Source organism: Aplysia californica, unplaced genomic scaffold (assembly GCF_000002075.1).
Source record: "Aplysia californica isolate F4 #8 unplaced genomic scaffold, AplCal3.0 scaffold00866, whole genome shotgun sequence".
In the NCBI taxonomy this organism is placed as follows: Eukaryota; Metazoa; Mollusca; class Gastropoda; order Aplysiida; family Aplysiidae; genus Aplysia; species Aplysia californica.
This window is the reverse complement of record NW_004798136.1, coordinates 274,929-287,031: the sequence shown is the minus strand read 5'-3', so window position 1 is coordinate 287,031 and position 12,103 is coordinate 274,929. Positions and strand designations below refer to the sequence as shown.

Genomic DNA, 12,103 nt, shown 5'->3' with positions numbered 1-12,103 from the left:
CACACACACACACACACACACACACACACACACTCACTCACGCACACTCATACACTGAAATTTACTTCCCTGTCAGTCGGGACAAATATTTGTAGGCTCGTATTTCCATAAACACCGGTGGAAACTACAAAAACTGACATGCGTAGCAAAGAAACGACAAAAGTGTCGGAGCTGACGAGAACTTACCAGGAAGTGTATCAGATTCATCAGAATGTGGGGATCTGTCGAATCTTGTACGTTTGAGTATAGTACATGGACTAGAGATTTACTGGTGTTTTGACTGCTGGGTGTGGATCTTTTTGTACACACTAATCTAGACTTTACTTGGTTTGTATTCTCATTTTTATACTCATTAAGTTTATTCTCAGTTTTCTGTTTGCAAATGTCAACAAATGTCTCCAAATTATGATAACAAACTCTAACCCTTCCTCCAGATCAAGATTTCTAATCTAGATATCTAGATCTAGATATCTAGATTCTAGATCTAGATTCTATATCTAGATCTAGATTCTAGATAGATCTAGACTAGATTGTAGAGATTCTAGCTAGAATAGACATAGAATCTAGGGCGATTGTCAAGATTTCCGCGTTTAATTCTGATGTGCGGTTTTCATAGCCTCAGGTATGTTTCACTTTGGTCCCTAACCCTAACCCTGACCCTAACCCTGACCCTAACCCTAACCCTGACCCTGACCCTGACCCTAACCCTGACCCTAACCCTAACCCTAATCCTGACCAGGGTTAGGGTTAGGGTTAGGGACCAAAGCGAAACATACCTGAGACTATGAAAAACGCACATCGGAATTAAACGCGGAAATCTTGACAATCGCCGAATCTAGAACTAGATCTATGTCATGTGTACGCACAAAACAGTTTCTTGAGTTACGGTTGCTGACGTGAAGAATGATAGCTGCAGCTATGATGATAGTAGATCTAGATTTATAGTACACTCTATATAGTCTTGATTGAGTCTACAGACTTTTATACCACAGTATAATCAGTGCTTCCACTCTTCCGTATTTTTACGTAAATCCGTACTTTCTGCCAGTTCTGTACTTGTTCCTCTCCATCATTATCAACAGTAATCAACTCCCTCCGTAAAAAGCTGCGTCAGCGTAGGACTACCGACATTCCGTAGCAAAAGATCCGTACTCGCCTTCGTATCACTAGTAAAGTTACGGATATTTACGGTAATTCTCTCGGCTATCAGGGACCTGCCAGATTGCGCATTTCCTGCAATCGGCCGCTATGCCCCATGCATTCATTGCTGGTTGGTCGGCAGTACATTTTTACCTGTGGATTCATCAAAGTCTATCGAACCTTTTGTGCCAATTTCCTCCTTTCTCTATAATTCACTCATTCTGTCTGTCTATCTTTGGATTGTTGCTGCGGCTGGAAAATCTGCGCGTTGATCAAGTAAATTGACTTGTGATCTTAGACAGAAAATTACTGTCAGCACGGCTGTTCAACTCGCCCGGAAACCGCTCCTTTAGTTGCTCCGTGCCAGCGGTCAGTGCCACCCATGTGTTGGTCATTAAATCCGCGGTCAGCCGTGCTCACTACCGTGATGCCAGTGGCGCGCCCCCGCCTGCCCGCGTAATGCATTTCCTCCAAATTATGGTGTCATTCCCACCCCGATATCTCCAGATCTAAAGATGTGATATCACCATATGACCCACCATATTAAAGCCCAGCTTTCCCCCTACAAGACGATATAACTTTGGTCGATCTCAGTTCACAACCTTGAATTTATCGAACTATGTTCTCCAAGACGTTTTTCTATCGAATCGGATTCCTTTTTCAGTGTTATTTGAATTTAAACGCCAATAATTTCGTAAAGCCACCATCATTTTCATTTCTTTTTTCAAAATCTAGTAGCGATAGGTATACTGTACAAATTGTGCAAGTTTCAACTTTGTGTCGTTTTTCTGTGATTTTTAATTAATTTTTAAAACATTATATAGACGTTCTCTAAGATGTGTTCCTATCGAATCGGATTCGTTTTTCAGTGTTATTTAAATTTGAATTTTAAACGTCAATAACCTTGTGAACTCACCATCAGTTTCAATTCTTTTTTCAAAATCTAGTAGGGATAGGTATACTGTACAAATTGTGCAACGTTCAAATTTGTGTTGTTTTTCTGTGATTTTTTATTAATTAAAAAAAAATTACACATAGATCTATACGTTCCCCGAGACATGTTTCTATCGAGTCGGATCCTTTTTCAGTGTTATTTGAATTTTAGACTTCAATAACTTCGTAAATTCACCATCACTTTCAATTCTTTTAATAAATCTAGTAGGGAGAGGTATACTGTACGTACAAGAGGTGTAAGTTTCAACTTTCGTGTCGTTTTTCTGTGACTTTTTTCTTCTTTAATATGATATAGAAGTTTTTTGTTCAGTGTTCACAAGATTTTTTTGTCTGTGTTTTGTTTCAAATCTAGATCTAGCATCTCTTAAAATGTAATATAATGATATAGTGTGTTTACCAATATTGTGACAGTAGGCTTAAATGCAGTTATAAGTGCTGACACCCTGACTGGTGATACCCGCGATCCTAGAGTGATACGTTTTTATCAAAAGTCGTCACATGTGACAGCTGGACTTGGGGAACTGCGGACATATTGCGAAAAGCCGCGAATCTCCACTCAAGACTTAATATCTTTGCTTTAGGCAACGACACACAGATGCAGCCAAGTAATTTTGAAACTTTACTCAATTTCTGACCCAATACCTTAGAATTGTCAAAATCGACAGCAGCTAACATGTTCAAATTTAATGAAATAAATCATGACCCTCTATCAATGTTAAAACATCTATCCACTTTTCTTTCTTCGTCATCTCGTCTTCCTTTTTCTTAATTAGTTGCATGATTGTTCTAAGAAATATGTCAGATGATGCTTATTCAAAGTATACGGTTTTATGCACAGTTGGTGTTGTAGTTTGGGCTTAGTCACAGGTTAAACAAAGCTGAAAACTGCAGCAATAACATTTTCATCGCCAATCTGTCAGTCAGGTAAAATTCCCTGCGCTGACCTCTTGACCCGTTGGTAATGGCTGGTTTGAGTTACGCTGAGCGTCGGGGCGCTGCGGGGTGCCGGTAGAACTAAAGTACTACTCGTGAACAGCCGTGTCAGAAAGAAACTTTTTTACAAGTTTGTCTCGATCTAGAGAATCAATACAAAGATTCTACGGCACGGGAACGCGATAAGGGCTGCGATGAAAGAAATTTATATGCTAAAACCAGCCTTTGTAAAACTGCTAAAATCAAGAATAATTCGAAGTGGTGTTCCAAGGTTGTGACAAGCGACATTCAGACCTCAAATTTAAGGAAAATTAGGGTATACGTCGGGTAACCGTATTGTGAAGGTACATATCTTTTTATTATTCCCAGGTTTGCCTTCTATCAATGGTGCGATGACAAGTTAATTGAATTATAGTAGCAATGAAAGGGGAACCTGCTTTTAAACATTTCCAGCAATGGAAAGATATGCTGGTGAAGAAATCAAACAAGACAAAATGTTGGTGAAAAAACAAATGTTACGGGCTGTAGACAATCTCTTCAGACAGGCTCCCAAATGCCATTTTTAACCCTTTAAAAACACAAAATTTCAATTTCTACGGGGGCTCTGTGTGCCCCCTAAACCCCCACTGGGGCTCTGTCCCTGGACCGTGCTGGGGGCCTGTGCGACCCCGGCACAATTTTCCTCACTTTTCAGCTTGAGCTGTTGGAAGCACTGTATAATACAGCATAGTGTCAGCGATGACAATACAGACTATAGGCTGCTATAATTAATGACAATACAGACTATAGGCTGCTATAATTAATGACAATACAGACTATAGGTTGCTATAATTCATGACAATACAGACTATAGTCTACCATAATTAATGACAATACAGACTATAGGCTGCTATAATAAATGACAATACAGACTATAGGCTGCTATAATAAATGACAATACAGACTATAGGTTGCTATAATTCATGACAATACAGACTATAGTCTACCATAATTAATGACAATACAGACTATAGTCTACCATAATTAATGACAATACAGACTATAGTCTACCATAATTAATGACAATACAGACTATAGGCTGCTATAATTAATGACAATACAGACTATAGGCTGCTATAATTAATGACAATACAGACTATAGTCTACCATAATTAATGGCAATACAGACTATAGTCTACCATAATTAATGGCAATACAGACTATAGTCTACCATAATTAATGACAATACAGACTATAGGCTACTATAATTAATGACAATACAGACTACAGGCTGCTATAATTAAGTGTAATACTCCAGATATCGCATTGTTTGCTGTGACAAGATTGTACAAATTCTAGATGTAGGCCTGGGCGAAGCCTCCCAGAACACTTGACTTACAAGGTACAGAAGACTCTAGATCTAGCTACAACGGCTTTTCCTGCTGTTTTTATTTATAGCGAAAAAGTTGAATGAAAAGTAAATAAAACTGAAGCTTTTGCTCTTGTTAAAAAATCTATTTAAAAAAAGGGTAAATTTATAGAAACCCTCCCGTCTCATAAATGGTATTTTTTGTTTTTTTAGGGCGCGGAACACGATTTTGGCATTAAAAAATGACGCAAATGGTTAGTGTAGATGTTACGGCACATTTGGGGGGGGGGGGGGGGGGTCCCTCTACAAAGGTATTTCGTAATCGGTCGTCAGGGGGAGACCACTTGAAACCCCCCTATTGGCTAAAAAAGTATGCATTACCACCAAAGAAAAGCCTAAAACTGAGCCTTAACTAAATGAAAACTGAGCTTATTCGTCATCCGACGGCACTTTTGGTTGCGGAGGTCCACGCTCCTTGTCAGACGTGGGGGGGTACAGCTTCCCTCCCTCCATAAAAAAGTGGTGAAGGACCTGACTTCCTGGCGTAGACGTGACAAACTAGTACCTCGCGAGGTTCTGCTTGAGGTACCAGGAGTGAACTCCTGGCCGCTTCAGCCACTCCTTAATGTCTCTCCACTGTCTCTCCATGTTCTGTGTGTGGATCTGTGGATTGTCCTGGTCCACAAACACTCCCTGAATGGTTTATGACCCGGTGTGTCCGAGTTGTCCAAGGGACCTATATATGTGTGTCACAACGTGGTGGAATCATTGGTCAGTTTTTGGGCATGTGGAGCTACTGGTATCTCCTTACAGCTTGTTCATTTGTCTTGCTTTTGGTGAAAAAAAATATCCCTCTATGTTAAGAAATCGAAATATTTGCGATCGAAGGATGTGAGAGTGCCTGGTTTGAGAGGTACAAATAGAGAGAAAATGGCTGCTAAAGTTTGACCAACTGCGTAGCTGGGGAGCTCTGGGAAATTGAAAATTTGCATTTTTTTACGCCTTTAATCAACGTTTTCCAGTAAAAATCCACACAGAAAAGTGTTTTTAAATTGACATAACAAATGTTAGCCAAAAAATAAAAATTGGATAAAAATTGGCGAACCGACAGAAAATCGCTTGTTTCTTCAATTTCATTATTTTGACGAGCGCTGCCTCACATGTATGCTCTCCAGGCGTCAGAGTATGTAACGCTCCCTGGGAGAATGAATTGAGTTCTAAGCGGTATGAGGGGAGCGCTGTCCCTCCTCTCTCCAACGTCTCCGGTAAGAGGAATGACAAACCGTCGCTTGGATTTGAGCTCTATCCCACCAAACGACCACACCTGGCAGAGCACACGGCCCCTCTCGTACTTCCTGCGACCTATCAGCGTCTCGTCCACTTCCACCTCCACGCCCTCTCCACCTATCACCTTCTGCTTGGAACACCAGTCCTGGGTCACCTCACTACAAAAAGACCGCCGGTCACTGTAGTATTCGGTGACAGACCCAGACCCTCGTGCAGAGTCGTGTGACCCCAGTGACGGCTTAAGAAATGATTGACAAAAAGCTCTAGTTTCCAGGGAGCGAAGTGACCAGAAGACAGAAAAGTTCCGTCGTAATGAGAAACCCTGAAGTCACAGTATCTCCTCTTCTTGCTCTTGGGAATGACGAAACTCGTCCTGCCCCTCCCAATGTGGTCCGTCTCCCCATAAGTGCACTGACGCTGACACTGACGCTGGCACTTAGGACACTCGACTTCTTTCGCCAGAACACCGTGACCTTGAAGAAACGCTACAGCACTCTCGTCGTTTTCGTAAAATGTGGCGATGGTCTTGTAAAAGTTTGAGTCTCAGGAATCGCTTGTGGCCATGTCAACTTCTGCAACAAGCACTGAATTCTCGTTCGAAATGAGTGGCAGGAGCATACGAAAACACAATATGCACATGCGTAATAGCGGCACACGGCCTGCTCATGCGTAATAGTAATAGCGGCACACGGCATGGGCATGCGCAACCACGCGTAACCACGGCAAAATGACGTGAAATGCGACAAAATGTGCGGATGTATACATGAAAGATGGCGGTATTTAAATGTAAATAACTTGAGAACTAACAATTTACGGCGAATTTTAAAAATAACAAAATCGTCTTTATTGGCCCAAAATACTAAGGAAAAAAACGACCTGGAAAGTATTTCCGAAACGGTTCAATAAAAAGATAAAAAGAAGTACAGCTCTTTACTTTGTAAATCTAATCTTGCCCTTTGTAAAGACTTTCTGGAAAAGTCTTTTTAAAATTAGTACTTAAATACTTTGCTTAAAAAAGTAAACGTAATGACAACGTCATAAATCCAGACACAGCAGTGAGGTCAATGAACTTCCCCGTCAGTTACCCCAGGTTTCTCACAGTGTGGGAAGGAAAGGTTCAGTTGCTGTCTGTCCTAAAACTTTAGTTTTTCCAGCCGTGAAAAGATGCTAGATCTACTTATAACTTGGCCATCACAGATGTACCTGGAGAGACTGAGGTGTTTAAAGTTCAAATCTAAAATTGCTACGGTTATTTTTTTTATAAAAGAGTTTGTGTAAAATGTGCAAATTTGAAGGTTTCATGACTGAATTATTTAAGACGCGAGACATCTGAATTTAACTCTTTCCGGAAGTATCGCCGATATCAGCACGAGTCTACACCCCTTGTGGAAGTATCGGCGTATATATCAGCACGAGTCTACACTCCTTGTGGAAGTATCGCCGTATATATCAGCACGAGTCCACACCCCTTGCGGACATATCACCAATATATCGGCTATGATAGGGTGCCTCAGTATTGTTTCGTTTTAACATGATCCATTGTTTATAAGTACTTTTTATTGTTATTGAAAACTTGGAAAGGATTTAGGAAAGGAAAACATTTAGATTCTAGTTTCACTTTGTCAAAGTATCGGTTTGGGGGAAAACGAGTGAATTAGTTCTTGCGGTCTTGCATCAACAAAACGATGTAACCGGACTCAGTATAAATATCATAACTCAAACAAAAATTGGAATATTGCTTTCAAATAAAAAGCAGCGCTTTCAGAAATTTATGGATTATGCATTTTGCCTGTATAGATCAGATAGCTATGCTGATTTGCTTTTATATGTTTGGTGAATGTCATTTTTTCGGCCAAAATGTATTTTTCTCATCACCATTGCCATTTGTAACCCTTGTAATGCATACTTATGTTCAAAATTAATCCTTGTTTTATGTTGGAATGTATTCCTTCTTCAATTTCCTTCAATCTGATATATCATATGTTACGTTATGAGTGATGGTTATGCTTCTATGAAGTTATTTTGTACACCACCTACATAGCCAAATCGAGCCACCGGTTAATTATGTCTTGACCCCCAAAAAACTACGTCCAGAAAGAGTTAATGTCCGTCTCTGATACGATTAACAAAAGAGGAAAAGAAGAAGTAGGCCAACGTACCTTTCTGAAGGACGCAGCGTATGACTGAGCTTAGCCTGGAGCCTCTGATTAACCCACAACAATCTCATGACTTGGAGTCCGCTCGCCTCACCACTAGGCTAGTGTTGCCGCCGAGTTATCACCAAGGTCATCGTGTGTGGAAACGTGAGACTTTGTACTGTGCGATGTGTGTGTCTCAACACGGTGAAGACAAGGGCTCGTCAGTTTGTGGCCACGTGGTTGACATGAAAGGTGGTGAGCCCCAGAATAATTCTATAGAAACTGCCAAACTGGCAGAAAGGTTATTTAAAAAAAAAATTTCTAGCCGTTGGGCAATAAACAAAAAAAATAATTTTTTGGCTTAACTTCTTTTGTCGATTAAAAATACATTTTTGTATGAGAACATTATTGAAAAACATTGATCAAAGGCAGAGAAAGGTCACTCAAGCTTTGGAAGTTCCCAAACTTTGGCATCCATTTTGTTGCTAATTTTCCATCTAGCACCAGGCGACTCCCGCATCCTTCAGTCGCAAATATCGGTACTTTTTTTTTCAAGATATTTAGTAGATGGGTATTTTTTTCATCAAAAGCAAAACAAATGAGCCAGTTAAATTGAAAATGATATAAAATAACATCATAATATGCCCAAAAACTGAGGGGCGCCTGATTCCTCCGCATCTTGAAACATTTGTCTTTTTTTTTCCCCAAATGTGAAGTGTTATAATATATTATGTTTCTGTTCCCTTGCAGAGTTGGATCCTGACTTGACTACAAGACACAGAGATGTTTCCCCGGGCCGTGAGGAACGCGAGCCTTGTGGTCGTTGTTTGCTGTAAGTTTTGGGGGTTGTTTTTTTTTTTTTTACGGCGCTCGCAACTGCATAAGGTCATATGAGCGCCAGAGGAAAATGACGATAGTAAGGATTAGGAAAGAAAAAGCAGCAGTTCTCTGTTGTAGTTCAGGCATAGTTTGAACATAACATTGATGAATCAGCCCATTTACAATTCTACTGTGCATAAGAACATGTTAATGTCCCCCCCCTTTGGAAATCGGGGGGGGGGGGGGGGTGTTTGTTTATGTGACCACAGATGTCATGTTAGTCTGGAGGAAACGTGACTGCTTATCTTGTGGAAGTTCATGGTTCAATCCCTACAACTTGTCACATTATGTCTTGACAGTTGTGCGGTACCATTCAAGAGGGAAGTAAATGAAATGTGTGTGTCAGAGTCGCTGTACAGACCTCAAAGTGCTGAGGAAGGGAACAGTGACATTTTAGACTTGGTTTTTTTTTATAGTAGAGGGTTTTACGGCGCTCGCAACTGCATAAGGTCATATGAGCGCCAATTTAGACTTGTCCGTAGTATTCAACTGATGTACAGGCTGAGAACGTTGTGACTGTGAGATCTTGTGTGAGGTGAAGGTTTTGTCAAGACGCATTTTTTTCTGGGAGCCAGGAATTTAGGAATTGGAGAGGTCGTGCATACAGTTGACAAATTCTCCCCAAATGTGAGCTTGCCTGTGGCGTTCCTCAATTCATTACCAACCCAATCAGGCAGGCCAGATCTGTAGAAAATCAAACACGGTATAATAGACGCTTCTCTGACACACAAACCAGAAACAAAAACGTGGCTATTTGTAAGACTTTCACCAAACTCTGGTGATTTAGATTCCTTTACAGTTTGTAGGAGAACTTTAAAAACTCTGGGAGAGCCACTGGCAAAACAGACGTGTAACAAACTCCACAATATAAAACCCAAACTGGGACCGCGAAATCCTTTCGGCCTCTCCAAAAGAGATGAAGTTATTTTTACTCGATTGCGCATCGGGCACACGGCCATGACCCACAAATACCTCCTGCAGGGAGATGAGAAGCAGATTTTACCATTAGACACATCTTAACAGAATGTCTGGACTTTGGAGAGATCCGAAGGAAATTTTATAAATGCAAGAAATTGCAGGATATTTTTTCCGACGTTGTTCCCAGCAGAATTTTAAATTTTATGAAGGCCATTGGCTTTTATGGAAAGTTAGGAAATAGATTGTTCGAAATTTTAAAGTGTTATTTAGAAAGTTGTTTTAAATTTAAATTTAAATCTAAACCTATTTACACTTGATTTTTAGTGTTCAAAAAATTTAAAATAGAAACATTGACCAGTATCAAGCCGAGAAATGAACCGTTGTCATATAACCTTATGCAGGTGCGAGCGCCGTAAAACGCCATACAAAAAAATAAACCAACTTTAGGAGGATTAGCTGGCGATGATGTAGAGATTTGTCTATTTATTTGTTCATGTTGAGTTTGCAATAGAATTTATGCATGAAGCTTTTGCAGAGGTTGGACATTTTGTATGTCTCTGTGTTTGTTGTTGTCGTTTCAGGTTTGTGTCTCCTGCAGTGTGAGGCTTGGCAGGCCGGGCTGAGGAGATGGCGGCGTCAGACCTCAGGTACTGGTGCTGTTGTTGTTGTTGTTGTTGTTGTTGTTGTTGTTGTTGTTGTTGTCAGACCTCAGGTGTTGTTTTTGTTGTTGTTGTTTTTGATGTCTCTTGACTCTTTGTTTTGTGGTTTACAATGAGCACTGTCTGCAGCAATATAGTCACTCAGTCTTAGTACTGCATGGTGAGGGGGGGGGGGGAAGGGCCTGACTACCAGGATGAGGGGGATACGTTCTGTGCTGCTGTGTTTGATATAGAAGTCTCTGTCTTAACTCACGGTGCTCACGAGGGTTCCTAAGCGTGTGTCGTAAGTGTGTTCCTAAACGGGTGTCGCAAGTGTGTGTCCTGAGAGTGTGTTCACACAGAACGTGTGTTTACATGAACCTGAGCGAAGGGGCAAAGGGAGGCAACCATCTTATTTCCTCGACAGACAAGTGAGCTCCCTTTGGGACTGACTTCAGAAATAAAGTAAAAAGTACACCTCCAGTCTGTGGGAGAGCCACTGGGAAAAACAAGAATATAATAAACTACATGAAATTAAACCCAAATTAAAACAGCGAAATCCTTCGGACCTCTCCAGAAGAGACGAAGTCATTTTTACTCGATTACGCATCGGACACACGGCCCTGACCCACAAATACCTCCTACAGGGAGATGAGAAGCCGTTCTGTGTCGGATGCGACACAGATTTTACCACTAGACACATCTTAACCGAATGTCTGGACTTTGGAGAGATCCGAAGGAAATTCTATCAATGCAAGAAATTACAAGATATTTTTTCCGTCGTTGTTCCCAGCAGAATTTTAAATTTTATAAAGGCCATTGGCCTTTATGGCGAGTTGCAGAGTGAATTTGATATTATTTAAAATTTTTTATTGTTACTTAAAAGTTGTTTTAGATCACAAATGTATTTACACCGAATTTGAATATTTTAACTTTTTAGCATTTTAAAGTAAATTAGTTACCAGTCGTGAAGTGAGCTTTTGGAAAGGTGAACAACTTGTGTTTCGCGCGCTCATATGACCTTAGCAGTTGCGAGCGCCGTAAAACCCTATACTATACATACATTCCCTTTGGGGGTGGGAGGTTAGTCATTTACATGTACTTTAGGTTTCCCATATTTTCCAGCAAGTGTCCTTGTGGTCTGGTAAAGGATTCACATATGTGCCTTCCTACCACTGCTTCCTCTGCCTTCTCTGCCAGCTTGTTCATGAATTCCTCCTTGTCTTTTCTTGGTGATTTCTTGACATCTTTAGCTGTTGTCCTGTGCTGCTCCAATACATCAGCTCTTGATCCTCTTGTTCTACTTGCATTCGCTTCTGCCTTCTGTTGTCTTCTTATCTTAATCAATGAGTGTTGGCTAATCCATTCCTTGTGCACTTCTTCTTTCCTATCAAACATCTATCGTCCTTATCTCTCCTTCTTCTTTCCTATCAAACATCTATCGTCCTTATCTCTCCTTCTTTTTTATGTTTGTTACTCTCTTGTAACACCTGTAATCTTCTGGCGCTCATATGACCTTATGCAGTTGCGAGTGCCGTAAAACCTCTACTAAAGCTAAAACTAATTCCTTGTGCTCCCATTTCTTCCCACCGAGTACTTCTCGACATGTTGATGTAAAGACTTCTTTGACCTTGGTCCACCTCCGTGTCCTCTCCCCCAAGATCAGCCACAGGTTGAAATCTGTTCCTCAGCTGCAGCTGAAACTTTTCTTTCTTGTGTCCGTCCAAGAGACTTACTTGGAACTTGGTTCTTTTGATTCCTGTGCTGGTTCCGTGCTTTTTGAGTCGAAGATTGAGTTTTGCCAACAGCAGATGATGGTCCGATCCAACGTCTACCCCTCTCTGTACTGTGTGTGTGTGTGTGTGTGT

General features: G+C 40.8%; 1 protein-coding gene across 1 annotated transcript in view; it reads left to right on the top strand.

Moving 5' to 3' along the window:
* Nucleotides 1–160: 160 nt before the first annotated feature.
* LOC101857285 overlaps nucleotides 161–12,103 on the top strand; it is a gene marked incomplete at its 3' end in the record, with an annotated part of 13,939 nt that continues 1,996 nt past the window's right edge. Inside the window, 3 exon segments of the mRNA XM_035972821.1 lie at nucleotides 161–327; nucleotides 8,551–8,632; nucleotides 10,179–10,244. Coding sequence (XP_035828714.1) covers nucleotides 8,584–8,632; nucleotides 10,179–10,244 — 115 coding nt within the window.